Below are 27,968 nucleotides of genomic sequence, written 5' to 3'. Positions count from 1 at the left end.
TAACAATCGGCTGGCAAGATTATGGCGTCTGTATTTTGGGATGCGCATGGAATAATTTTCATTGACTACCTTGAAAAAGGAAGGACCAGCAACAGCGACTATTACATAACGTTATTAGACCGTTTGAAGGACGAAATCGCCGGAAAACGGCCGCATTTAAAGAAAAAGAAAGTGCTGCTACACCAAGACAATGCACCGTGTCACAAGTCAGTGAAAGCGATGGCAAAAATCAGTGAATTGGGCTTCGAATTGCTTCCTCATCCACCGTATTCTCTAGATCTGGCCCCAGCGACTATTTGCTGTTCTCAGATCTCAAAGGAATGCTCGCTGGGAAGAAAGAAAAGGAGAAATATTTTGAAGCAAAGGACAAATCGTACTACAAAAATGGTATCGAAAAGTTGGAGGGTGACTATAATCAGTGTATGTATCCCTTGAAGGGAATTATGTTGAATAAAAAAAACTAATTTTGCCAAAAAAATGTGTTTTGCTATGGTAGGCCGGGGACGTTTCAACTGAGCTGTTACATAAACATTATAACATAACACCAAAGACTAAGATAGGGCCGATGGATCGTCCTAGATATATATCTAGATTTAAATTATTGTAAAAACAAATTGTAGATTAGTCGGAAACAACTAGTAACAGTATAATAAATAAATTTTGAAGAAAATGTTTATATAGCGATATCGGTTTTGAGCCTTTATATTTATCTACTCGTTTCCGCACTTCTTGGGTATTCCTGAAACCTGTATCAGCGGATTCTAAGAAATCAGAAAGGTCTAAGTTAGAACGAGTAGATACCCAAATGAATAATGTTTGGTACAAAAATTCCCACATAAATCCTCTTAATTATTTTATTAATACATTTTGTTGCATTCTAGGTTAGCTACAATTACATTTCTAAATTTATTTAATTAAAAAATCAACCACTCGTCGAACTTAATCTTAGTATCTAGTAATAGTGAGTAATTTTCTTGAATACCAACTTTTTGAAACCTTTGAAAACCAACTCTTAGTTATTAAACGAGGTTTGAAATATATCTGTGACTTAAACAAATAGGAGTCATATTGAACGAAATCTAGTGAATATGTTATGTTCAGGGGAACTTTCCATCTCAAATTCACTTCCGAGTCACGCAAGCAACTCCAGACAGAGCATGTGTTCTGCAATATCAGTGATATTACTAAAAATTACAATCTGAACAATACTTGCCAAACGAATACTATGCAGTTTCTAAGTTATTAAATATCTAAAGATTTTCACATTAAAATCTCTTATATTACACTATACCAGTTCAAAACAATAAGCCTCTTAAGGCGGCCCATAGACGCTTAATATTATTGTGCAATGTAGGTTGCACAATATTTTAACGGCGGCCCCTAGACGGTCAATATTATTATACAATATTTTGGTTTATGCAAAAAATTGTACTGTATGGAGGCGATATTGAAAGTTGCGTAATATATTGCTTAATTGCGAGCACAGACGTACAACCACATTGTGAAAACAGTCCCCGCCAGAACTTCAATTCAAGATTTTGAAAATCACACAATATGTTGCGCAAAGTTTCAATCTCGTCTACAAACGATCAATTATATGGCACAAACTCAAATATTGAGCATCTATAGGCCGCTTTAGTCATCTTGTCCGATCCGTGCCGTCGAGGAACGAGACTGCCTAAACAGTCTTTGTTCATGATTCTGCAAAGTTTTTTAATGGACTGGCTAATGGTGTCCAATTCCATGCAGATAATTATTTCTGAACTACGATGGGGCATTAACAATACCCCTTAAAAATTTGTTCTGAAACCGTTAAAATATATCCAGATTGCTCTTAATAATTTTAATATCCGAATTCTCCGCATCATGCTAATCAAAATCCGTGTCTTCCTTTTACTTAACTTTTGTTTTGAATAAGTTTAACTAAAAATAATTATTTAAAACTATTTTCCAACTAATATATCATGTATATCTACTACAGTGGCATGTAACATAGTTTAAAATGAAAATACGTAAACACCTGATATAAGCAAAATTGAAATTCGATGTCCATTATTTTCCCAATACTCGAGTTTCCTGAAAGAATATTACTGCAGAACTTTAGTTGAAATAATAAATAGATTAAGTGGTATTTACTATTAATTTAATAAGTAGTATTTTAATAACTGCTAAAATAGAACCATCATAACAATGAGACCCGAAAAAGTAATTTTGCGATACGTAACGCATGAAGTTTGGCATAGGGGGCTTATATGCCAAACTTCATGTCAAATTATTTACAAAAGTTCTAATATCAAGTGTAGCCCCCAATAACAATATAAGATGCCTTTTTCAAAACGAAATTTAAATACTCCCAGAAGGATAGGAAAACCTTCGGTTAGCAATTATTAATATTTTCAATAATAGTATTTCATCACTTTTTGACATATAAAATGAATATAATTTTCATCAAGACACATAATATTATAACATACACATCTCCAACATGTTACTTTTTTATTGAACAACTTTATTTTCAATTTGTTTTCATTGTCTTTCATTTGGACTAAATATATTTCGTTAGACATGCCTTTGGACCTCTCTGAAAAATTTACACAATTTTTTTATCAAAATTTATATTTTTATAGTAAATATATTTCATATTTCAATTTCAGAGTGATTAACACTTATATTTAATATAATCATCATAATGCAACTCAAATCAGTTCTAATTCTATTTTTGTTATTTTGGAAATATCAAGAATAGCGTCACTAAAACTATGTTAGAAGTGTCATCTGTAGGATAGACCATCAGACAATTTATTATATATAAAATAAATCTTGAACAACACTATATGAAAACTATACAGTTTATATGCACTCACGTAATTGCATTCTGAATATGAGTTTCACACTATTACTTTTCACAGTTCGTGTTTTGTTTTCTTTCTAGTAATCTCCAAACCTATTCTATTAAACTACAACATCCTATTCTGATTACTACAAAACGATTTGAAACCTTTAAACATAATCAAATTATCCTAATATACAAACATTTCTTCAAATAATAGCATATCACGCATACGCTTGTTGTGACTAGGCAAATTAAAGTTAAGTTTTTAATAGCACCATAAAAAACAGTACTTTAAAATATTAGATTAATGTTTTTGAACATAACAATTAGCTAGAATTCAAATAATCATTAATAAAATTATATATTCATTCATCTCACATCAAGAGGTAAAGTAATATATAACATAAATCTAAAAAAATATTGTTGAATTATGTAATATTACAAATTTTACTTCACCATATTGTCATTATATAAATACATTCACCAAGAAGTAAAGAAATGTATATCTTAATATCTATTACCATTAACGGTTATAGGTCTATTACCCTGCAATAATTATTTATTAATTATAATATATGACGTGTGGCCACTAAAACCTAATGAATTAGTCTTTAGTCTTAGAATAGTCTAAAAATGTAATTAGCACTATTAATGTTTTATTACTATATAATCATCAAAATCATTCAATATTTCGTCAATAAGGTTTCAAAAACAAGTCTACAGGAAAACATAGCCTAGAGATAATGCTAACTTCATAGTGTATCGTTAAATTTTACCGGTATTGTCCGAATATATTTTTATTTTACTAATATATAACTGTAATTTGAATAAGTAAGTTTAACTTATTTGATTTAGATTAAAGCTCAAATCAAATGACAAGAATATATTACTCACAAACAATAAAATAATATTTATACATATATAAAGCAGTCCAGTATGGATGATGTGAAGGTCATACAAAGGTCATGATGTGGAACGTTGAAATAAGTTATTTCGTTATTTTGACCTTCAATTGCCCTTTCCCTTTATGTCTTCTTCGCATTAATCAATAACTTGATTGTTATAGATAAAATATCAGCAAATAATCTATTTATTTCATATGATTTATTACTATGTAGACAATTCATATAATTTATAATATATATTGTAATTAATTAAAGATACATAAACAATATAATAAATACATAACATAACTTATCAACAATAATATATTATATAAAAATATGCTAAGGGGTATGACTAAAGACTTTTGGACTCGACGGATTATTGAACAAAACAAAATTCTGGATCCGCTACAGTAACTATAGTAAATTGTAGTGTTTTTTACTAATAATTACAATTAAATAATATATATTAAATAAAAGTATGCTAATATACTGCTTGAAAACATTTTTTCTTATGATCTAAAAGATTTCTAGTCAATATTTAATTTTTTTACAAATTCATAAATCGGTTATTATAACATACTTAAAATTTAATTCGCCAAATAGTCATTATTTTGTGATTTCACCTACTTTATTAGTGCCATCTCTAGGATTGTTAGCTAAACTACAACGCGAAAACTGTATTGATTTTTTAACAACATACAAAACATGCGCTTCACAAATACCCGTAAAGTTGTGCAAGTTGAAGCAATATGCCACTATTAACCTTAAATATACTTAACATAAAGTTCAAATTTCTAATCGTCATTCTAATGGTTTTCTTACGTGACATACGTAGCGTCGAAGCTAAATTTCCATTTCCTCTAGATCAATATATATAAACAGCGCTGAACTAAGGAGCGTATGTCTTTTCTGAAATCTACGTCCCTCTGACTGAACCGTCCTCTAAACGTCCTCTGAAAATTTTAGTGTCAGTTCCACCCTCAACGTGTTGAAAGCAAAGTAGCTTTGCTCCTTAATTTTATAAAAAGAAGTAAGTCTTATCTTATTGTTTTTATTATTTAGTTAATATTAGATTGAGCATTACTTATTTTTAAATAAATGTTGGAAAACTTTGAGATTAAATTTCGAATTTCAATATAGTAATTGATAATTCCAATTATTTAATGTTATAGAAGATATTATAAGGAATTTATTATTCATTTGTTATAAAAATATATGTTCCAAGACTGTGAGCTTTCTCACAGCTCTCAAATACAAAATAATTTTATTCTATTAATTCATATAGTGTTATAATAAACTTAAATCTACAGGGAGTCACGGTAAACGAAATTATAAAAATATGGGTAATATACATTTTAATATATAATTTAATTATTATACTGACTATAATGCTCATAATTATATATTGAAAAAAATTTAAATGCTATAATTCTTATTCTGAGATATCCGATATAAAATATACAAAATAACTTTTAAATAAAAATAAACATGCATTAAATATATATTATTCATTGTTATCGTATAACATAAACTATATTAACAATTATGGAAGTAATAAATTCTCAAACGTTTTTGACCTCTACATGTCATTGCTCATCATACCTTTAAGCATGGAAAGTGCATAAGAAATATATGAGTAGTTTTGATAATGATAAGTATTCAAATATTCTATATATAATAAAATATATTATATATAATTTCAATATTTTTTGGAATTCCTCATTGTAATTCCCTTATTTGTGGTAATGTTCGATTAGCCTATTGGTGCATATATAAATAGAAGTTCACACATATTCATATAATAAAAATGTGATAAATGATGCTCTGAGCATAAATAATGTTCAGATAAATTTCTAAGCAAAATTGGGTACAGGTGAATATATTTACAAATACATTTTTAGAGGGATAATTTTTGTTACAATATACTTATGTACTATAACTTATACATATATTACTTTATTTTTAGGTATAAATACCTTAACAGTTTAAAAAATACCTTATATATTTGAATTTTCAGCTAAAGAGTCATTAGATAAATAATATTATTTAGATAAAGAATCATTAGATAAATAATACTATTTAGATACAAATTCAAAGAATGACCTTTATGTCCTTAACATTGAAAATTGGAGCCCCATTTTATTATTTGAGTGAACAATAACAGAGTATTTATTAATTATTAATATAGACTAATATGGCGTACTTTAACATATAGTATTGTAATATTATTTTAATGTTCTTTTAAATTGACCATCAATACTTCATTTTCTTTTTTATGCTTACTAAATATATATATATATATATATATATATATATATATATATATATATATATATATATATATATATATATATGTTATCTTCAAATATCTATATTATCACTTAATAAAATAAGTCATTAAGGACATTTTTGACTCCCAAAAATATTTGACCTCCAAATGTCCTTGCACATCACCACTGAATTAACGAACTGGAAGATAGGGATATATAGAGAAATATTCAGAATGTTTTTAGAATAACAAATAATCAAATTTATTAAAGTTTATAAAGTCTGTTTTTGCTATATGTCATAGTTGTTAAATAATTTATTGTAATATTCATATTGTGCTAATAGACTGCCTTTTAATTGATCTGTAATGATCTTTTAACCAATATGAATGTAACTAAATAATAAATAAAAGTGTCTTGTTGAAATACCAAGGTATGCACCCATTCATATTTGGTGATAAAGTTGTATCACAAGACATGGAAGCCTTTTTATTAATATATTTAAAAAAGCATGGCATAGCAACATATAAATAAAATAAATATTCAAACTATAAGACTACTTTTAAGTAAACAAGAAAATCTTCAGAAGTTATGTATTATTTAATTGTAATTCACGTTTACTAATTATTAGAATACAAGTCAATATAGAATATACCCAAATATTTAACGGTTATTAATGCCCTTTTTAATATATGATTGATGATACGAATGAGATATCATTTCATATTATGTATTAACGAATATCCTCATAAAAATGACCTTTACGTAACCATTAACTAAATGTTTATTTATGTGTTATTATTTCTTTAATAAAAAAAGTAATTATTTGAAAAAAAATGGAAAATATTACCTCATATGTTTATGATGTTACATTATTATTAAAAGTTTTGTTGTAATTTCATCATAGTGTAGTTAATTACAATATTGATTTTAATTCCTTAGTGCTAATTTATTGTCTTTAAATCTAATTATTTCAATTGAGATGATTTTTGTTTTTGGAAGAGGTTCTATAACGACATAAAAACTTTTTGGTACGCAGTATCTTTATACTTTAGAATATAAAGATTATGCATTATAAGTGTAATAAAAGATACAGTTAAATTGTTACCAAAAGGTCAGAGAAATTCGAATTAGTATTGTCCAAGTAAACATGGCTTCTGGACTGTTTCCAATTTACATTTTTGATAATAAATTTCGTCTATATTTCTATTTATAAGATTTTGTAACGAAATATGTTTTATTGACATTTTTACACTATCAATTTTTTATCTCTATCGATCTTAATTTTCGATTTAATTTTATATTACTGAAGAAACCATTACAATTAAATAAATTACATATTAAAAATTAAATATTGACTTAATTTAGAAAATTAACTAATTATTAAAAAATGATAGTTTTAATTATCCGATAATAAATTAAAATTGAGGTTACACGCTTAAGAGAATCCCAAGGTTGCAGAACATAAAAGACATAGTTGATTCATCAGCATTTATGAATTAATTTCAAACGTAAAAAGTGTACAAATTTAATAGGTTTAAACTTGTGCAGATTTTTTTATTTAAAGCTGAAAAATGTTGGATAATGTAAATAATCGTTTAGTCATATTTCCTACCAGTTTACGTATAGTAATGTTTTGTTAATCGTTATTTATACATTATTAACTATAAATATAAACCAATATCAGAGATCAAGACTATATGTTATCTAGTAATGTTTTAACACTCAATGTAATCATTGCTCTTTTGACATCATATATCACGGGGCTTAGGGTTAAAAACCATTCTTATTTATTGTTTTTTTTCTCAGTTATTTATAGTGTTCAATTGTCACAATAATTGCAAATTAATAATATTAACACATGTATTGATATTTTTAAAAGGTTATATATTTAGTTTTATCTGCTTTATTTAAAAAACAACTCCAAATATCAGGTACTTATGAGTATATGATATGTTTATTGTTAACACATGTTGTTTGTGTTTTAAATAATAGTTGGACTTTGATATGATAAGACTAAATATAAATAAATAACGTTGAGAAATTCCAAGATTGTCAGTAATATTTAAACAGTGATCATAACATCACAAAACGTAACGTTAGTTATAACATATATTTTATCAAAATTTGTTTTAATACTATTCTATATTACTTTAGTCTACCTGAAAAATCAGCAAAAATGACTACTCACTGGAATTATCCCGACCCAGCCCTTCAAGATGAGCTTCGTAAAATTGCCAACGCTATCGTCGCTCCAGGAAAAGGTATTTTGGCCGCCGATGAATCTGTTAGTACCATGGGCAAACGTTTGGCTGATATTGGAGTTGAAAATACTGAAGAAAATAGACGCAAATACAGGTAATAGAATCAGCACCTTTTACTATCAAAATATTTAATTTATAAATTTACAGACAACTTCTTTTTACCACCTGCCCAACCATTGGAGATTACATCTCTGGTGTAATTTTATTCCACGAAACCCTTTACCAAAAAGCTGATGATGGTACACCTTTCCCAGAATTGTTGAAACAAAGAGGAATTATTCCTGGTATTAAGGTAGATACTGGTGTTGTTCCTCTATTTGGCAGCAATGATGAATGCACAACTCAAGGTAATATTATAGAATAATAGTTTAAATATATTTTATTAATTAAGTAAGAAAAGTAGTTCACATAAAACAACAGTTACAACATAAGTTATAATATAAATTTGTTTTCAGGTTTGGATGATTTAGCCAAACGTTGCGCTCAATACAAAAAAGACGGTTGCCACTTTGCCAAATGGCGTTGTGTATTAAAAATTAATGAACACACACCATCTCTACAAGCTCTCCAAGAAAACGCCAACGTGTTGGCTCGTTATGCCTCTATTTGCCAAGCTAACAGAATTGTACCGATTGTAGAACCTGAAGTACTTCCTGATGGTGCCCATGATTTGGAAAGATCACAGAAAGTCACTGAAACTGTTTTAGCTTTTGTCTACAAGGTATTATTACTTTATACACACAGTATAAATAAAATATTTAATAAAAATGATCTTATTGAATTACTATTAAATAAATAAAAATTTATAGGCCTTGGCAGACCATAATGTATTCTTAGAAGGTACCCTCTTAAAACCTAACATGGTCACTGGTGGTCAGTCTCACCCAGTTAAATTCAGCCCAGAAGATGTCGCTAAAGCAACAGTAACTGCTCTTCAACGCACCGTACCTGCTGCCGTTCCTGGCATTACTTTCTTGTCTGGTGGACAATCTGAGGAAGAAGCTTCTGTCAACTTGAATGCTATTAATCAGTGTGTATTCAAATTTAAGACTTATAATCACTTTATTTAATTAATATGCTTTTTAGATTCCCTGGTAAGAAGCCATGGGCTCTAACCTTCAGTTATGGACGTGCCCTTCAAGCTTCTGTTCTCCGCGCATGGGGAGGTAAAGATGAACAAGTTAAGGATGGTCAAGATGAATTGTTGAAACGTGCTAAGGTATTGTGTTCATATTAGTTAAAAAAGCCCCAAGTAATGTATTTCTTGTAGGCAAATAGCGAATCTTCACTAGGAAAATACGCAGCTGGAACTGTGCAAGGCAAAGCTGGAGATGCTGGACTTTTCGTTAAAAATCATGCTTATTAAATATCAAATTCCGATTAATTTTTTGCTCTTCATTATCAATGGGTATGGAGACTAAATTCTCAGCGATAGACTAAATATATTTGTTGTGGAAATATAACAAAATTAGATTGTAACCTAGTCGTTTCCATTATTAAATTTTAGAAAAAATTCAAATTAAAGACTTACATTTTGCAAGTATATTTGCAGTTTTAGTACATAATTTAAATTGTTGCTGAAGAATAATAAGAAAAAGGCTACTTATACACCATTTATTCAAGGAAACACGTAGTTTTTTCTTTGTCTATTTGTACCTTTTAATTCTACAATGTATGATTTTAACAAAAATTGTTATTGTACTGAGAAAATAAAAATATGATACTGGAAATGATTGTATTATTGATCTATTATATATTACATATTGATTAAAAGTAAAAATAAAAAAAGTAATTATAACGTATTTAGATAAATCTGCATATACTACATATTGACAAATATGTTAATAGTGTTTTCTTAATAATTATAATAATAACATATCTTAATTAAGCCAACTAAAATCTTCAAGATTTCGCACTAGAACAGACAAGTCTTTTTCATTATTTTCTATCCTATTATCTTCAGGCTCTGTTAATGATTCTGCGGTGTTAAAATCCTTAATATTAACTGATCCAAATTTGTTTTTAATCAAGTTCCTCTTATTAATATATCCAAGTTTTGACTGTTCTACGAAGTCTTTTAACCAATCACTTTCATTATCTTCATCACTGGATTCAATGCCTTCAATACAGATATTGTATATTATAAAAAATATTAGTAAAGAAAATGTATGCACAGTTTTTATAAGAAATTTGATTGCCATTACATTTGTCTGAATTGTTGCATTTGTTTTGGTTGGAGTAAATATATAAGAATCAAATAGAATCGTAAATCAATAAGTAACATCTGAACAACTCCAAAAGAAGTTGCAGAAGAAATATAAATAATAATCATAAATTCTAGATCTGATGTGATTACTGTAGTATTTATATATTATGTAGTATTAAGTATGTCTTTAAATAATACTAAAAATTATATTGATTATTTGGTAGGGCATTAGGTATTCGGTCATTCAATTTGTAGCAAAAATAGATGTATAAACATGTTCTTAAACCTACATTTTTACACGGCGGAATTCGAACCCAGCTACATTGACCACTGCGACTTGCCAAGCAAACTGATAAATTACAGTAAAAATTATATAATATATATTATATTACTATATAATATATAGATTGTTGTATATATATATATATATATATATATATATATATATATATATATATATATATATATATAATAAAGGGTATCAACAATAACACATTTATTTTGCAGATAAGAAAAGAACTGAATAAGTTATAAATACTTACCACAACTATTTTCCATACTAATTTCTTGGAATAATTTTCTATTTATGGCTTCTTTTATTGATCTTACAAGCGTATCAACAAGTATTTGAATATTACAATGTTTTAGTCTATCGTTCATTTCTTGGTTAGTAATTCTAAAAACAAAAATGTTAAGGCTACAATATTATATTACAATAATTGCCACTTTAAACATACCTAGGAAAATAAAAATGATCCCCTTTCATTTTATAATCGATATTAACCAAAATATCCACAGGTGCTTCAAAAATGTTTATATCAAATTTCTTTATAAATTTCATGTTAACCTTTTCCTCGATGGGCATATTTTTCCATTTTTCTCGATATTTAGTTCGTTGTTGAGCTGCTTGTTCTTTTCGATCCTCTATATATTTTGCATAAATGTCTTGCGAGTATACTTCTTGAGTATTTACAACTTCTGACCCATTGATTACGACCTTATTTTGACTGATAGAAAAATCTTTTAATTCTATACTACCTGTCTCGTGAAAACCGGTAAAATGGTTTCGAAAATTTTTAGGTAAAACATTTGTGGATCCTAATATTTCAGAAACATTATGTCTTAAATAACCATACATACATGCATACTTACCATCAATTAAAAAATCCAAAGCTGAACTTTCAGAGTTCTTTATAACATTCGGCTTTTTCAAACGCATTCGAGAATCAAAAAACCGAGAACTGCTATGTTTCTTCTTATAACTATTTCTATAGATATTTAATAAACTCATAGATTGGCTCTTACTTTTTAATAATACTTCGGTATTAATAGACTGATTTGGAGTTCCATTTATAAGTATATTACTATCATTGTCGTTCAAAATAACGGAACCTTTTAATTTATCTGATATTTTATCTATATCTTTATTTATATCATCTAAAAATATTTATGAATGTGATGAAAAAACAATAATAAAATATTATTAATCAGTTGTATTTACCTTCAAATAGTTTAGTACAAATACAATTTCCATCATCAAGATCAAATACAAAACTATGATCTGTTTGCTCATCATCATAACATAAACATAATGTGTTATTGGTTTTTATTGAAAAATGTTCGTTTTCTTGGCGATTGTTATCATTATCTACAAATCTATTAAAAAACACAATTATATACAAAATACATATTAGCCTTAATCTGGTTATAAAAATAAACGTAGTTTTACTTTTAATTATTGCAAAATTACTTTTTCTCCTCTACATATATATCAGTCTGGTCACTGCTAACTGAGTTTTCAATATCTTCATACCTATTATTTGGATCCTTACAAGTTACCGTATTGCAATTTGTAGTAAGATCTAAGAAAATTTTAATAAGCATCATAATATATGTATATGTATATTACCTTGAAAATTTTCTTCAAAATCTTTATTGGTAAGCATTTCAGAAGGAATTTGAAGTGTATTATTATCAAACTGCACATTCTGCTGAATATCTAACATTTTCTCAGTACTATTTAAGGGTAGTAACATTATCATTTATTTATAACTTACCAAGTTAAATTAAGACTAGCAGATCTTTTTAAGGTAAAATCTGACTGCAAAACACCAGCCGTAGATTGTGATGGAAATAGTAGTGATGAGGTTTTAGTATCATGAATGTTAAAAATTATATTATCGCATAATTCCTTACTAGTTCTGCCAGCTGATTCTACACTATCTTTTTTAAACATTTCTAAGGTATCATCTTGTAATGACCCTAAAAATGATATATTAAACTTGTTAATTAATATATTTGTTTTTACCTTCTTTATTTAATGTTTTAAGTATATCTATACAAATATTTTCTGCATATTGTGCAACCATTTGTAATTCAAGATTTGGAAATTCCATATTATTAAGTAATATTAAATAGTTTAAAATTTCTATTTTTGATAATGGTTTTTCGTGGCACAAATGTAGATTTATACATTCATGTATATCTAAAAGGTTTTCTTGCGTGGCTTGAAATATATTATTTAAATAATTAATTTTATATTATTTAAAATTAAAAATTGCTTACCAATTGTCTTATTCACTACAGATAAACCAAAATATCCGTTAGAGTTATACATTATGATTAGTATATGAAAAAGAAACTTTGTTAACGCAACTAGGAAGAATATTTATGATCAATATGTCAATAATACATTAAAATTAATAATGCGTACTTTGTTCCTAGTTCAAAAATACGTTGTCAAAGTTTAAACGAAAATGACATACATATTTTAGTTGTCAAAATCTACTAATGACAATGAAATTTGGTATACTTTGTTTTTCATTTGTCAAAATCTATTCAGTAATGTGGTATAAAAACAATCCTAACTATATAACCATATCCAAGAATTAGTTCTACTGATTTATTATTTTTAATAAAAATGAAAATTATCAATATTGTCAAAAATCAAATTTATTCATCTAGACAATGTTTCTAATTTAAATTTCTCTAAATCAAACAATACAAAAATATTTTATATACAACTAAATTACATGGAAAGAATACTTAACACAAAAATGACAATTAAAATATGTCTCTGCAAAATATATATGTTGAAACAATGTACTTCCCTAATCTATATATTCTAATAAATTTATACAACTGTGTATTCTGTAAAGTTTTAAATTTTCGTTTTTTTTTTTTGAGTTTCAAGTTTCAAGTTTTTAGAGATTATATCAACACAGGAGAATTTTACAACCATGGATGCCAAGCTGGATCCATTCGGCATAAATTATCAGGGCTATTTGCTGCAGCTACCAATGTGGCAACCTAGAAATACTCTCGAAATTACAACATCAAAATAATTGTATGTAGTTATCTATTTACCTTGCTGTCAGTACCATCAAATTGGGCTAAACTATTCAATCTGTTAGAAATTGAGGTAATTGCCCTACCGACCATATTTATAATTTGTTCAGCTTCCGAAACTTTATCCTGGTTTGAGGTATTTATATCTTCAGACTTCTTTACACGAGATAATAACATTTCATCTCTGAGAATTGCTTTTAAAATATTAAGAACCTATAATGTATATTATGTTTAAACATATCTATAACTTTCCTAAGATAAACTACAGAAAAACCAAAAATATTACCTTAAAATTAGGATAGGCAAAACATCTAGCTGTAGCTATCATAGATGCTGTAAGGGGGCCACTAACCCCAACAATTGATAAATATTCTATTATATTTGGAGTTAGTCTAAACGGAACTGGTCTTGTTTGATCTAATTCTCCTGAAATAGATTTTATGTTATAATCAAATGATTACTTATTACCTAAAGTTTTAATATATTTACCTGTGCCATCATCAACATCAAACTTAAAATATGAAATATTCATTAACCCAGAGTCTTGGTGAAGATACATCATATCAGGGTTAAGTCTTGTTAAATGAAAAACATATTCAGCAAAACAAGCCAGAGCTAATTGTAAAGTAAACTGCAAAAACAACAGTTAATATAAAACTGCATAATATTTGCAAATGTTTTACCATTTTCCTAAAATGCCAATAATCTGTTGCAGAAGGGAATGTCTGTAAGGCCCACTGTTTAAAAACAGTTTTAGGCACCATTTTGTCTTGAACACTTTTAAAAATATCTCTATATATCTGATGACTAGCTTTGACGCATCTGCTCTGAACTGTTGCTAATCTTTCATAATAATATTGGATTGGATCATCATGTTGTATACCTATACTGATAATGTCATCAAATGTTTCAATTAAAAATCACATTTACATTACCTCTTTTACCCAATTTAGTACAACCTTTCTTGAAAATATCAAGATATGAAATGGAAGCTGGATTATCTTCTACTAAACGGATTTGTTGTGATACAGCAACTACTCTTGGTACCGTAAAATGAAGAAATCTTCGTGCAGTTTCCTACCATTAATAATGAATCATATATAAATGTACAAATGAAGAATTATTAAAAATATAGATTTACTTTTTGTTTTCCTAAAAACATGTTCATCATCCGTAACATCTGAAGAACTCTTTCTTCTCTTCTAGCATCAGCTAATCCTGAATCATTAACAACTAAATATGGGTATATTTTTCCATTATGACCTCTATAACACAAACACGTGTTAGTTACAAGTTATATTCAAGTTAAAGGGCCTATTACATACCTTATATATAATCTTCGAGCGACAGCATTATGTTTTTGTACTACATCCACTCTAGGCATAAACCTTGTTATACGCACAAAATAATGATTATGTTTTGGTAATAAAAATTCGCCTGGTAATTCTACTTCAGCTGTTTTTAAAGAAAAGTTTGATAGAAAACGACACTTTTCTTCAATTAAGAATGACCTAAAAATTAATTTCGCTTTGTTAATTAATTATTATTGTCTACATATTATTATACATATGTTATTGCTTTATAAAGAAAAGTATTACTTACTGTAACATCATTTTGGATCGGTTATCCAATATTTTAACCCATTTTTTCAATTTAAAAATCAAAGTATGAAGTCTCATCGAATTGGCCTGGGAAAAATCAAAGTCTTTTTTAAATTCAGCTTTCATTTCTTTAAACACTGGATCCTGATATGTAATTTTTGCTCTCCTATAAAAATATTAAATTATTGAATACTTTAATTTTTATTAGTTTCAATAACATACCTAGCCAAACTTTCTGAAGCTGCCGAGTTAAAAGTGGTTGCATTTACAGAACTAGATATATTCTCAACTCCTATCCCAAATGTGGACATTACTTTTTTAACAAAATTAAGAATATGAGGTGTAATTTTTGCTTCCGTTACTGTATCTCTATTTTCAAAGGCAATGGCATAACACTTGGTAAGTCCTTGACAAAGTTGTCGTAATACCTACAAATTAACACGAAAAATAAATAAATGAATAAAATAAGTATGAAACTGTCCTACCTCTTCATACCAATTCTCTCTAAACCATTCCATTTGGTTCGCAATACTTTCTAAACTTGATACAACTGTTGTATGTATGTCTCTTTGCATTTTCATAATTTTAGAACACCACACCATTTCTGGCGTTGCTTTTATTGATGAGGCTTCTGTGGTTGAACTAGTTGCAGACGCCGTGGATGAAGCACCTTCTTGACTTCCTATAACATTACATATATATTTTTAATATGTTAAACTATTGCAATAAATTGGTTAAACATTTAAAAATGTGCACTAAAACCACTGAACTGAATTATATTTCATATAGAAATTATACCTTGATTACTATCACTTTGTGATTCTTGAGAAGCTCGTTGTTGCTGCACAGTATTGGTTTTCCTAGCGGTTGCAGTCCTCAGTGTTAAATAAAGAATTCGTATTGGAAAGTACACAGCTTGCGGAAACATTCTTCCAACCTAGAAAATTGTATATTTGTAAAAATATGAGTATTACTTCACAACTAAACATTATAATTAATATCAAAACTTACCTGACACAACAAATTTAATATAACATTCTCTTCATACTGCATCATACAATTGAGTAACTGTGGAGTCCAAGGTAGCCACAAAATAGGGGGCACGCCAACAGCATATTTATCTAAAGCTTTTATTAAACTACTTTTATCGTCATCATAACTTAGAAGCCACAAAATTTTTGCAATATATTTACGAGCTTTAGCTTCATTTTGATGTCGGCAGGCATGAAGAAAGCATGCCATGGCATTAACGCCAAGGCTGATCTAAAATTACATAAATATATTAGTGTATAAAATTCCATCATTTCACTCTAACGAATTATAGCAAAATATAGGAATACCTGTCTTGGGTCTTTAATAAATACACTTTCTAAATAATCGCCATACAATGCCCATGCTTTAATAGAAGCATCATGCATTTGTACTGCTGCTGAAAAAGCTTTATTGGCTTCATCAGATTTACCACTTAAATGGTACATCATTCCTTTTAAAGCAAAAAATTCCGCTGTCATATCTTTACTGAAAAACTGCATTTTTGTATGATTGATAACATCCAACCCTAAATAAATATATGTTTTAGCAACTATATAAATAGTAAATAATTTATCATAACAATACCTTCTTGCAATTCATTTTTATTGTTCATTGTAGCTGTCTGTAAATAACATTTTACTTGCTGTCTAACTTTCTGGAAACAATCTACTACAGGAACACTAGTTATACTATAGATTTTATTTAAAGACTCCAAGCAGACATTAGAAAGTTTATGTTTACGTGCTATCTTTCCAAAATGAATAATTGATTGTGCTGAGGCATGCATCCCTAGAAAGTAAATTCATGGGAAATATACTTTGAGTAAATCAACATTAGTTATATGCATTTAGTTTTATAAATTATTTATGTTTATTGAATATAAATATTATTTATGATGATTAAAAACTAAATATAATGTTAATGAAAATTAAAGTAAAAAATAAACATAAGAAAAATAAAAACAAAACATATCACAGGATAATACCCGTCCTGTGTTCTTAACACCTACATATACCTAGTTTCGAATTGGTGGTCGTGGACTCTCTATTCTGTTCAAAATGTTGGACGATCACTTGATAATGATGTTGACGCCATGTAAATATATCACTCCAATGCACCAAATCATCTGCTATTACAGGTAGTCTATTCCTCCACGTTTTTACTATTGCTTTTAAGTCATGGAGAGAATTTGTATGACCTATTAATTGTCATAAAATAAAGTATATAATATACAAGCAAAAACTGTATCATACTTTGTAACCCTTGAGTAAGTCCTTTATGGATCTGGTAAGCCTCTTGCAATTCCATGATTTGTTGAGCAGCTTGTAAATATTGAAGGTGAATATGACTAACTATATGTGGTAGTCGTCTCCATTCATTTAAACAATGAGCAGTAGCGCTTTCGACATATCTAATAAAGATTAAAATACATTAAAATTAAAATATAATAAAAATCATATTATTTTCATAAAACTTAAAGCAACAAGACATAATTTTAGTCAATTCTAAAATGTATTTGAAAAGTGAATACATACTAACTCACCTTTCAACATACATCAGTGGTTTGCTTTCTTCATGATGACAAATTAATAAAAATCCACCATACATTGTAATTTTCCAAGCTAATTCTTTTGGGCAATTATATTCAACATTGCTCAATGCTTCTTTCATCAAATCCCAATTTGGCACTCTCCATGCGCTCTAACAAGGATAAAAATAGAACCAGTTTATAGCGAAATATTAATTCAAGCGTTCACCTCTAATAACAAATAAGGATCATAAACCCCTGATTTTGCGTATTCAGCTAATATATCCCACATTTGTAATTCCTTCGCGCATCGTACCCAGCGGTCCGTCCAAAGAAGAATTTCGCGTTGATATGCTGCTGGTACGGGACCCATACTTGTATCGGCTAAAATATATAAGGACTGTAAATTAATTCTATTTATATATTTTTCTAAATTCAAGACATTTAAAAAAGGCCAAATTTGATGAAATATAGTGTTACTCCAACAAACCACACAAAATTAATGCGCATATAGGAAATTCCTATCGGTCTATTCGTAAAAAACAATGCTCAGGCACGTTATTTAACGTTAACAAGCTGAAACCTCTTAAGTGAGCCGATATTTAAAAATATTTACTGGTGCAAGTAGCAACTGAACAAAGTTATTTTGTAATATGGCAAAGCTCAGCTACACCTCACAAAATTTATGAAACGTACAAGGTGGTGAGAAACATTATGGTGTAAGTCAAGCTATTACTATTAAATATTTGAATATATAAAGTTTTTTTAGAAACTACTTTGTTTTTTGCCACAGAAAACTTATATTTTAATTAAAAAATTGTTGTCATGATATATTCTATATATTTGTGTGACCAACAAATTAGTAAAATTAATTATTGGCAATTGCACAAAAAATAACTTACGTCAATATGTTTCAAAAACTTAAGTTACCTTTATGTTTAGCCATCGCCGCTTCATATGCACCTTGTGCTTGTTCAAAAAACCCATGTTGTTCATAAGCTATTGCAACACAAGTTTCTTTATAATGAGCGTGCTTTTGCCAAAGGCCTGCCCATAAATCTTCTTCACACATTTGCCGATAAAGTTCAGCAATGGAATCTAACAATTCGGACTGCAAAACAAATATACAATATAAAATTACAATTAATCGTTACTAATAAAAACCTGTTTAGGCTGCTCTCCTTCAAATTCGTAACAACTGGAAGAGTTATTTGATTTACCCGGTGGATCGAAAGCTTGTTGTTCCATAGCTAATGCCATTCGATGCCACAAATTATGGCCTTTGCCAAGATATTTCATAGTTGGAGGTGACATTTGTATTTGAGGTGTGCATCTAAATAATGCCTCAACAAAGGTATTTATGGCACTTGGATGAAAATCTTTTTGTATAATATGCGTCCCAGATGTAATAAAAGGTATTATTTCTTGCGCAAGTGCGGCGCGTTGCTCCTCTTCTAATATACTCCACAATTTTGGAAATAAACTTAGCCACACTTGCTCTGCTAGATTTGTTTCCATATGACATAGCTGTGCAGTTGCTAATAAAAACTGATCCGTGGTTATGTTACGGGAATGCTGCAAAATCATGTAGAAATTTTTGTAATTAAAATTTTACTACTTTATATAAATAAATTTTGTCGATTATAAAACATGAAACTCAAGTATTTATGAACTATATTTGAAAATTAAATTTAAGCGATACTACGTTTATAACATTTACCTCTATGAAATCGAAATGTGCTTTTATCATCTTTGTAATTGCTTCTGCACGGCTAACGGGCTTTTCCTCTGGTGGATTTATTTCCGTGTTACCAAGTTCAATTTCTCGTACCTAGAAATGATCTGTTACATCTTCTTGCAGTCATATTAATCAAAAGTAATCATAATGAAGCTACACATTAATTTATATTTGAAAAATATATCAGAATATATATTTTGTACCTCTTCTTTAATATCGATATCAAAAAGTTTTGCATGTTCCAATTTTGCCTTCTTTAATTCCTCACGCTTTGTATCATTATTGATAACCGAAGTTATGCTGGGTAAAATACTACTCTTATGAGACATTTCAATTGCAATATTTGATGTTGCTGTGATCTAATAATAATAATACAGAGTAGTAATAAAAAATCAATAAAATTAAGGTATCTACCAATAACAGTTCAATTGCTTGTTTAATCCAGTAGTGCTGACCGATAGCTTCCCAATTCTGAGAACATACAATGTAAAGTAGTCTGTCATGAAGTCTTCTTACCATTGATTCATCAAATATCTTAAAGCAATAAAGTAAGAAGATATTTTCCTCTATTTAAACATAACACATACCTTGAAGAATTTTGCTCTAATATGAGGTTGAGTACACCTCAAACCAGCCAAAAAAGCTGGTTCTAATTTAGATGTAAGCTCAGTTGTTTTTAAGTGTTTATCAGTATAAACGAAATTAACTAATTCAAAAAACTGAGCATTTAATTCGTTATTATCCGGGAAACGTTTTTCTATATATTGCATCAGTTTTACTAATAAAATAGATTTCTCACGGGAGCTGGGAGCCTGATTTAGAGTAACTGGATTTTTACATTTCATCCACTCCTCTAACATTTTTGTTATTGCTTTCATCACCTAGATTCAATATAAGATATTTTAAAGACATTTATTAAATTAACAAACAAACCTTAATATCTTGAGTCTTTTCCATTAAACCAACTAAGATGCTTCCAATGAATGTCTTTCTCATATCTACACCCATTACGACTATTCGTGTCTTAACTAAATCCAAGCTTAAGATTAACAATTCACTTGTATTTGTTACATGCTCTTGCGAGGTAGGTTGCAAATGTTCTTTAGCTAAACGATGCAAAACTCGCATAAAAGGCGTAATTATTGAATCAATATAAGATGGATTATTAGCGCATGCTGCCTTCAATATCATAAGAGTTCCAAAAAGAGCTGAGAAAAAAACAAATTTTATTTTTTGTATATATTTGCAATATATTGTTTTATTGACTAATTAAACATACCTAAAGGAGACTTTTTCTCTTCATAAAAATTTAAACCATCCAAAATAACATTATTCACTTTAGAATAAAATATATCTAGCTCGTCATGTTTATTAGCCTTTTCTAAAGGTATTATACAAAACAGCTTAGTTAAAAGGTTATTCATTAACATAATAATTTTGTTCTTCGATGATACAACGCAAGCAGATAGTCCTTTCTGTAATAAGCACAGTAAATATATTAAACAAATGACACTAATCAACATACCTGAAGCAATTTAAAGCTAGCTAAAATTTGTTCTTTGGTAAGAACTGTTAATAGAAAAGTAAGCAATTCCAAAGCTGTACAAATGTTGGCAATATTGGCATTTTGTGCTTCTACACACATAAGTATTTCATCAAAGAATCCTAATTTAAGATCAACTGGTTCTGGCCAAAGCTCTGGTTTCAAAGCATTTTTTAGAAGTATTACACAACGCCTTGAAAGCAATTCACCAGGACTACTTGTTCCAGGATTTGTTGGATTTTGTGTAGTCATTTCATTGACCTAAATATAAAGGTAAATATAGTTTAGATGTATTATATTTTATGACACCTCAAGTCAAATTTCAATACATACCTGACAAGCTAATCTAAGTAAAAAGTTTAAAACATTATCAGTATGTCTTTTATCTATATGCTCTTGTATTCCAGTTTCAGCATTACTTATTACTGGTGTTATACCAGTATTTGAAATCAACCCAATTTTCTTTCTTGCGTGTTCAGATGAATCATCTGGCAGTGATCTACGCGATGGTATTTCTACAGAATCCCCCTAAAAGAATATAGCAAAAAAAACATGAATATATAAGCTAATTTACTTGTATATTTCATATTACGTCTCCAAGAAAATTATCATCCTTAATTCCGTGTAATTCCCATTTTATAATTACTTCACCCAATTCGACAGCCAATTTTCTATGTTCCAGAGAAGCTGTAGGACTAAAACCTAATCTTTTTATAGAACTAACCATATGTTGCACCAAATCATGTCTAACAGGATAATACACCTAAAAATATTGATTTTAATTTTGGTTTTATCATCCACATATCACATATCAGTTTACTAACTTTATAATGTTTAACAACCAGTTGTAAAATATGAAACAGCTGTTGCATAGAATGACCCTCGTCCATTAGAATTTTCTTAGTCCAGTGAGCTAACATGTCGTAACCTAAAACATTAGTTTTTGCATAATACCATTTTGCGCAAATTTAGAATATAAAAAAAACCTTTTTCCATTCTAAAAGGCATCGAAGGGGTTAAAATTTCTAAAGCTTGGCGTACAACATTTCGAGCTTCAACTGCATGAGCTTTAAGGAGTGAATGAAAGACCTGAAGTACGATCTTTCGATGAATTGCAAACTTGTCAATTATATGAGAAATTAACAGGTGGCCATGATATCTAAAACAAAGTTAGATTGTTAGAAAAATATGATACATGTATCTTATGAATATCAATGTATATCATTACCTTGTCGCTGGATCAACACAGTTTTCAACCAATAAACAAGGCCATGCAAAAGTCATTAGTCTTCTTAACTTAAAACCTTGCGGTTTATTATTAGCATCATGATCATGAATATGTGGACTAGCTTGTTCTACAAGCAGACAAGAAAACTGAAGAAGTGAAATGCGGACGCAGTCAGCTGTAGGAAATGGACTATCTGGATCTATTAATTTATTAATAAAAACTGAAACGACATTTTCACTGTTATCTTCATATGGCATTGGTGGACCTCCTATCAACTTATTTGTTTCTCCTCTTTCAAAACTGACAGCAAAGCAAGGTAGTAGTATAAGTTGCAACACCTATAAAATAATATATATTAAAAATTGACAATAGTTGTATGTTTAAACAAATTATGTACAAAATAATTCTATTACCTTAGCTTTCAATTCTTGTGACATGTCAGTTGAAGAAAACAATTCAACGAATCGGAAAAACGCCGTGCGTTTCCATTCAACAGTATAACTTTGAGCAACAGTATTTTCCAGAAAATCTCTAAGGAACTAAATTGTTGTTGCTTAATTAATTTTGTTCTTATAAATCATTCCTAAATTAACTTACTTGAAATTCTGGAATAAATCTATCAGTAGTCGCCCTCAATAGTTGAAAGAGCAAATCTATATTATGAGGGTGACGACAAAAGAAATGCAATAATATTTTTACTAATAATTTTGGTTCTTTCCAATGTGTATACTCCAATTTTTCTACATTCTTATGACGGGTCTATATAAAACGGAAAAAGAACTTACTAAAAATATAAAAGTGCTCAACAATTAACATACCTGATAATCATCATCACACCAAATTTGTTTCAAAGCTTCAACAAGATCTGGTTGTGTAGACAACCACTGTTCATCATATTTTATTAATAAAGAAATAATTCTAATACTTTGGAATTGTAGCTCATTTTTATCCTGAATAGACATATTTAAATTTAAGTAGTTTGCTTTCACCATCACAATTAAGCGATGAACAAAATTTTTTTGAATATTATCCCTAAAAAAATATATTTTATAGTAACATGCAAATTTAATCAAATTTTTCTTACCGGAAAGGTTTCCCATCTTTATGTTTAATAAGGTATTCCAAATAACGACTGAATTGTTTATCTTTACTAAAATTATCATCCAAAAACATATTTAAAGTCTCAGTGGGATAACGAAGCAAAAACTTCATTAAAACACTTCTAAAGGGGCTGGATGCTTCTAAAAGTTCATTATTATTATGATAATATGTTTATTTCAAAATTAAGAATGTACCTATAGACATCGCCTGTTCAGTTTGAAATATTAGTTGTGTCAACTGCAGAATAAATTTGTTAGAAGCAGCTGGAGTCTGATAAAAAATGCTAATTATAGTAACTATTTTTTGTTCATCGTCGGATTTTCTTGGTATCCCATTACCAGTATCTAAAATAACACATTCACATGTATATTTTTTAATTTAATCCAAAATGAATCAAAATATTTAAATATCACTGTGTACCTAAATTTCCTTTGTAAGAGGCTGTTAAATTCTCCAAAATTTTCAATAATTGTTCACATAGTTTCTCATTAAAAACATTCGGGAACAACTGTGTCAAATATGATAACATTTTAACACCATTCAATGTAAGTGTTTTGACATCTCCTAGAGTCATTAATAATGGGCGAACAGTTTGGAGAACTAACTCCTTCTTAACACTATAACCAGCAATGAACTTTTTCATGCACTCAAATGCTGTTTCTTGTAATTCCGGATTTGGTTTCTCTAATGCCTTATATAGAACCTATAAAACAAAATAATCAAGAAAAATCAATACACAATTAGAGAAAATCTCTTACTTGGAAAATTTGTTCCCGCACATCCTCCAAATAATAACAAGCTGCTAAAACACGCAATGCACTCTGTCTTAAGGGAATAAAGTTTGTTATTGACTTATAGCATGAAGAAGCAGCAAGTCCAGAATCTTCCATATTGCAAAGGGAAAGTAGATCAGCAATAAAAATGTTATGTTCTTCTTTGCTCATGTCAATTGTAAATAATCGAGGTTGTAATGTAATACAAAACATATTACCTAGAATTATAATTAAACTTATTAAGCGGCATGTCGAAGACAAAAAGGTAAAAGTTCATTATACCATCCATAAGACCCATTTGAGCGATTGCAGGCTGGTGTTTTAATTGATGTTTTACAGGTGGAACCATATCAGCTAGTACTTCTTTAAATGGCTCCATAACTTCTGTTACAGTTTTATTCTGTTCTTTTGCCAATAGTCGAAGACTTGCCATAGACTGTTAAAAATAACATTAGATTATCTGATATTAAATTTAAGAAAATTAAAATTATAATTTACCTGCTCCCGAACCATGGTATGGGGGCTAGTTACTTGCCTTACTAATTCATGAGTAACTTTATGTAATGCTTCTGTTTGAAGCATTTTAGTTTCATTATCACTATCTGAAAAAAATTGTAAATAATGAGCAAACAAAAAGTATATTCTTAGTAATACCTTCAGGTGGAGGGGTTACTAAAACTATAAGCATTTTCTGTAAATTTTCTTTTGCCATATCTAATGCACCACTTGAAACTTCTCCTGTCAAATCCATCATAACAAATAATAGTGCTTTTAGAAAAGTAAACATATGCTCATAAACCCATTTCAGTGCGCACTGAAAATTATTTTATAATTTAATTGATAGTTATTACTTTATTAAAATATACCTTTTCAAACATAAACCTAATAGCGATGCAACCTCCTAATTTTGCGTACCAAGCACGCTCGTAACATAAACCACACATTTTTTCAGAGAGATACTCAATTAGTGGTAAACGGCATGCCATCTCTTTACTGCCTAGAAGAGTGGTAGCTGTATCCACTATAAGCATCTAAAATTAAAAGATTAAACACCTAAAAAACTTCAAAATAGATTACACGTTACCAGTCCAACATTTCCTGGTTTACATAATTCCCTTTCTTCATGACCCATAATGCCAGCTAAAGCGTCAATAAGAACTAACGGATCTAAATCTAGTTGTTTGTTTGGTTTTGGGTTATAAGCAAAAGCACCACATTGTTGAGCTACAGCTACCATTGTGTAATGGCGCACGAGTAAAACAAATGTTTGCATTGCAGATTCGCTTAATTCCTTTATTGCTGCTCCAACAATCATACCTACAAAATTCACGAAATTAATATGTAAAGAAAATGTATCAATCAATTGTATAAAATATCTGAATACCTTTTAATGCCATCTCATGCGTCTCTCTAGCTGATTGATTGATAGATTTGTAATTAGTTACTTTACTGGTAGAAATTGTGGATGGATCTTGAAAACTAGGATCTAAAAATAAGTTAATCAACTCCTTCTTGCTGTCTTTCAAATCCCTTGAAGCAGTTAAGTAACACTTAATTACTTCCCAAGCCTGTCTATGATAGAATGGATCGATGTTGCTTTGCTTTAGAGCATTAAATGCAGTTTCAATTACCTATAAAAATAGAGTTCAATAATGTAATACACTATATTGTACATTTAATCTTATACTTTTGCAACAGGGAACTCTACATTTTGCTGATAACTGTCAAATTTCGCTAATATTGCCGGTGGGTCAAAATCAGATGAGATATATTCTAATTTTTGTGGTTCAATTATCATTTTTCTGTTCCCGCCACCAAACTTACCAAGGACTTTGAATGCTACTTGGGCAACCTAATATCAAATGAAAAATATATATATATGTATAAAATACTAAAAATATGAAAGTATTATTATAGCACATCAAAAATATTACCTGATCATTATTCCTTAATATCCTCCATAAAGCCTGAATAAGCTCAGCGCGCACAGGCTGTATATGACCATAAAGAAAATCATGTTGCAAGTTGTCTACGCATAGCTCAAGTGTCCTTAAACCCTGACTGATAAGACCGTGGGACCCATTTAAAGCAGATACCTAAAAAATTAATTTTATTTTTCAGTTAATTAGAAAAAATATCAATTATATACTAATGGATCCATTAACATTGGCAAATATGGTAATAAAGAACTTAGTCTGACAGGAACAGTTAAGCACAACTCCACAAATAAATCCTTCATGTGTTGCTTATGTAAGCCACTCTGAAGCCTATTTAAACCTTCCAGAAGATTTGGTAACAACGGCAAAAATTCCTAAAAAACATAATATAATTAAGCTTTGTAGCTAACAGCATTGGCATATTCTACCTGATACAGTAAATCGTGACTGCCTCCACCAATTGAACGGAATAACGCACGTAACAACAAAAAGTAATTATACGGATCTGCAGCTGTCATTGCCAATTCCATTGACCTTTAAAAATTTTATTTATTCAATGTACCACAACTATTGAATCTGAATTAATATTATTTAATTAATTTATTAATATACCTATTGACAATTTGATGTAAATGAGGTTTAAGCATATTTTCATTCTCTTGTGGAAACAGTGAAACACTTCCAAATACTAATTTGAACAATCTTAAATAAAGTTGACTTCTGTCCATGTTAGACCCCATTTCTTCCATTCTCTCTAGTAGATATTCAACTAAAACTGTAGCGAATGTAGGACTCGTTATTGGATTTGCAAGTAACGTATTAGGCACCGTTTGCAAACTAGGATTCTGTAATTCAATACAGTTATATATTACATTAAGAAATGCTATTGTATTGAAAATAATTTACCTTATATACCCTTTCAACCAAATATTCTATAGTAGTGGAAAATATTTCATGGAAAGTTTGGTTAGTTACCATCGAAAAAACACCGCTGAAATGTTCCAGGACTTCCTTTTCTTCTTTGTTTTTATTTTGATTTGCCTATAAAACCATTATTAAAATATAAACATTTGGTTTAATTAATTAACCCACTCTTTGTATGGGAACAGTTTGCTGGGAACCAACATTTAATGTATAAATATCTAACGCTTTTAAAGCCCATTTAACAAGTCTGACAAAAACAAGAGTTTCATGTGGCTGGAAATGTTTAATTTGGCCGGATTGTTTACAAGCTGAACACCCCCAAGCGATGGTTTTAACACCACACACCTGCAATTAAAACCATGAAGGTGATATATTTCAAATAATTTCCAAATGTGTAGAAAAATAATATTTACCAAAGTTTTTACTAAGCTTCGATAATCAGCAACATTATAATTGCTGGTCTGTTGAATTCCAAATCTTGATTTTGTTTCTTTGTCATTTGGCTGTGTTGATCCTGTGTTGTCGTTACTTTCTGTTAATTCTGTTTTGACTTCACTGTTACTCTGCTGAGTTATTGAATTTATTTGTTCTTGCTTTTTCTGTTCATTGCGATTCATTAAAACAGGCAGTTGTATTTTAGCAATAGTTTTAAATTTTAACACGAAAACTTCCAACATACGCATAAGCAATTCTCTTCCCTCATTACTAAAATATACATGTATTAAAATAACTCATTTACTTCAAGTTCTGGAATTTTT

General features: G+C 29.0%; 3 protein-coding genes across 7 annotated transcripts in view; 1 reads left to right on the top strand and 2 right to left on the bottom strand.

Annotated features, from left to right (window-relative positions):
- Positions 1-4,474: 4,474 nt before the first annotated feature.
- On the top strand, positions 4,475-9,981 carry Ald1 (fructose-bisphosphate aldolase). 2 transcript variants are annotated; one of them, XM_076399363.1, is made up of 7 exons: positions 4,475-4,750; positions 8,145-8,345; positions 8,399-8,598; positions 8,707-8,972; positions 9,061-9,281; positions 9,338-9,470; positions 9,522-9,981. In XM_076399363.1, the coding sequence occupies exons 2-7, from the start codon at positions 8,167-8,169 to the stop codon at positions 9,615-9,617; spliced, it is 1,095 nt and encodes a 364-aa protein (XP_076255478.1). In that variant the 5' UTR covers positions 4,475-4,750; positions 8,145-8,166; the 3' UTR covers positions 9,618-9,981. The 2 variants fall into 2 exon arrangements, with proteins under 2 accessions (XP_076255478.1, XP_076255479.1); XM_076399364.1 differs by lacking the exon at positions 4,475-4,750 and adding an exon at positions 7,120-8,085.
- LOC143193274 (uncharacterized) lies at positions 9,975-13,207 on the bottom strand. Of its 3 annotated transcripts, XM_076399361.1 has the most exons (10): positions 13,023-13,207; positions 12,766-12,963; positions 12,515-12,719; positions 12,367-12,473; positions 12,208-12,319; positions 11,959-12,113; positions 11,610-11,894; positions 11,195-11,555; positions 11,000-11,133; positions 9,975-10,370 (listed from the first exon to the last, which is right to left on the bottom strand). In XM_076399361.1, exons 1-10 carry the CDS (start codon positions 13,072-13,074, stop codon positions 10,132-10,134), a joined length of 1,848 nt encoding a protein of 615 aa, XP_076255476.1. In that variant the 5' UTR covers positions 13,075-13,207; the 3' UTR covers positions 9,975-10,131. The 3 variants fall into 3 exon arrangements, with proteins under 3 accessions (XP_076255476.1, XP_076255475.1, XP_076255477.1); XM_076399360.1 differs by having other exon boundaries at positions 11,195-11,894; XM_076399362.1 differs by lacking the exon at positions 12,766-12,963 and having other exon boundaries at positions 11,195-11,894.
- Positions 13,208-13,391: 184 nt separating this feature from the next.
- Nipped-A (Transcription-associated protein Nipped-A) overlaps positions 13,392-27,968 on the bottom strand; it is a 34,061-nt gene continuing 19,484 nt past the window's right edge. Inside the window, exons 9-62 of one of the 2 annotated variants that reach the window (XM_076399356.1) lie at positions 27,624-27,915; positions 27,379-27,555; positions 27,193-27,327; positions 26,899-27,131; positions 26,715-26,820; positions 26,499-26,660; positions 26,284-26,445; positions 26,037-26,201; positions 25,734-25,980; positions 25,434-25,666; positions 25,216-25,380; positions 25,004-25,163; positions 24,848-24,951; positions 24,632-24,785; positions 24,335-24,567; positions 23,997-24,279; positions 23,771-23,920; positions 23,560-23,716; positions 23,294-23,507; positions 23,073-23,234; positions 22,889-23,014; positions 22,476-22,813; positions 22,234-22,406; positions 22,072-22,175; positions 21,840-22,010; positions 21,581-21,775; positions 21,230-21,508; positions 20,984-21,179; positions 20,638-20,912; positions 20,292-20,585; positions 20,119-20,238; positions 19,908-20,063; positions 19,687-19,797; positions 19,131-19,541; positions 18,897-19,077; positions 18,196-18,350; positions 17,982-18,139; positions 17,692-17,849; positions 17,448-17,636; positions 17,024-17,227; positions 16,747-16,964; positions 16,418-16,669; positions 16,205-16,343; positions 15,892-16,088; positions 15,629-15,834; positions 15,408-15,572; positions 15,131-15,316; positions 14,947-15,070; positions 14,741-14,882; positions 14,489-14,688; positions 14,295-14,436; positions 14,092-14,231; positions 13,824-14,018; positions 13,392-13,766 (exon numbers count right to left, since the gene is read on the bottom strand). In XM_076399356.1, coding sequence (XP_076255471.1) covers positions 13,689-13,766; positions 13,824-14,018; positions 14,092-14,231; positions 14,295-14,436; positions 14,489-14,688; positions 14,741-14,882; positions 14,947-15,070; positions 15,131-15,316; positions 15,408-15,572; positions 15,629-15,834; positions 15,892-16,088; positions 16,205-16,343; positions 16,418-16,669; positions 16,747-16,964; positions 17,024-17,227; positions 17,448-17,636; positions 17,692-17,849; positions 17,982-18,139; positions 18,196-18,350; positions 18,897-19,077; positions 19,131-19,541; positions 19,687-19,797; positions 19,908-20,063; positions 20,119-20,238; positions 20,292-20,585; positions 20,638-20,912; positions 20,984-21,179; positions 21,230-21,508; positions 21,581-21,775; positions 21,840-22,010; positions 22,072-22,175; positions 22,234-22,406; positions 22,476-22,813; positions 22,889-23,014; positions 23,073-23,234; positions 23,294-23,507; positions 23,560-23,716; positions 23,771-23,920; positions 23,997-24,279; positions 24,335-24,567; positions 24,632-24,785; positions 24,848-24,951; positions 25,004-25,163; positions 25,216-25,380; positions 25,434-25,666; positions 25,734-25,980; positions 26,037-26,201; positions 26,284-26,445; positions 26,499-26,660; positions 26,715-26,820; positions 26,899-27,131; positions 27,193-27,327; positions 27,379-27,555; positions 27,624-27,915 — 10,072 coding nt within the window. In that variant the 3' untranslated portion in view covers positions 13,392-13,688. The remainder of the gene's footprint in view (positions 13,767-13,823; positions 14,019-14,091; positions 14,232-14,294; positions 14,437-14,488; positions 14,689-14,740; positions 14,883-14,946; positions 15,071-15,130; positions 15,317-15,407; positions 15,573-15,628; positions 15,835-15,891; positions 16,089-16,204; positions 16,344-16,417; positions 16,670-16,746; positions 16,965-17,023; positions 17,228-17,447; positions 17,637-17,691; positions 17,850-17,981; positions 18,140-18,195; positions 18,351-18,896; positions 19,078-19,130; positions 19,542-19,686; positions 19,798-19,907; positions 20,064-20,118; positions 20,239-20,291; positions 20,586-20,637; positions 20,913-20,983; positions 21,180-21,229; positions 21,509-21,580; positions 21,776-21,839; positions 22,011-22,071; positions 22,176-22,233; positions 22,407-22,475; positions 22,814-22,888; positions 23,015-23,072; positions 23,235-23,293; positions 23,508-23,559; positions 23,717-23,770; positions 23,921-23,996; positions 24,280-24,334; positions 24,568-24,631; positions 24,786-24,847; positions 24,952-25,003; positions 25,164-25,215; positions 25,381-25,433; positions 25,667-25,733; positions 25,981-26,036; positions 26,202-26,283; positions 26,446-26,498; positions 26,661-26,714; positions 26,821-26,898; positions 27,132-27,192; positions 27,328-27,378; positions 27,556-27,623; positions 27,916-27,968) is intronic. The other variant, XM_076399357.1, reaches the window with a different exon arrangement.

Source organism: Rhynchophorus ferrugineus, unplaced genomic scaffold (assembly GCF_030347505.1).
Source record: "Rhynchophorus ferrugineus isolate W39M unplaced genomic scaffold, kcgeb_rfMv2 rfM3, whole genome shotgun sequence".
NCBI lineage: Eukaryota > Metazoa > Arthropoda > Insecta > Coleoptera > Curculionidae > Rhynchophorus > Rhynchophorus ferrugineus.
This window is presented reverse-complemented; position numbering and strand designations above follow the sequence as displayed.

What these genes read in the sequence shown, in the direction of transcription:
- Ald1 (XM_076399363.1), top strand. Translation starts at nt 8,167, where the DNA reads ATGACTACTCACTGGAATTATCCCGACCCAGCCCTTCAAGATGAGCTT. An exon ending in TGATGAATGCACAACTCAAG is followed by an intron (nt 8,599 to 8,706) that starts GTAATATTATAG and finishes ATTTGTTTTCAG; the next exon opens with GTTTGGATGATTTAGCCAAA. An exon ending in AACTTGAATGCTATTAATCA is followed by an intron (nt 9,282 to 9,337) that starts GTGTGTATTCAA and finishes TATGCTTTTTAG; the next exon opens with ATTCCCTGGTAAGAAGCCAT.
- LOC143193274 (XM_076399360.1), bottom strand. Translation starts at nt 13,074, where the DNA reads ATGTATAACTCTAACGGATATTTTGGTTTATCTGTAGTGAATAAGACA. An exon ending in TTTTGAAGAAAATTTTCAAG is followed by an intron (nt 12,320 to 12,366) that starts GTAATATACATA and finishes AAATTTTCTTAG; the next exon opens with ATCTTACTACAAATTGCAAT. An exon ending in ATATATGTAGAGGAGAAAAA is followed by an intron (nt 12,114 to 12,207) that starts GTAATTTTGCAA and finishes GTTTTTTAATAG; the next exon opens with ATTTGTAGATAATGATAACA.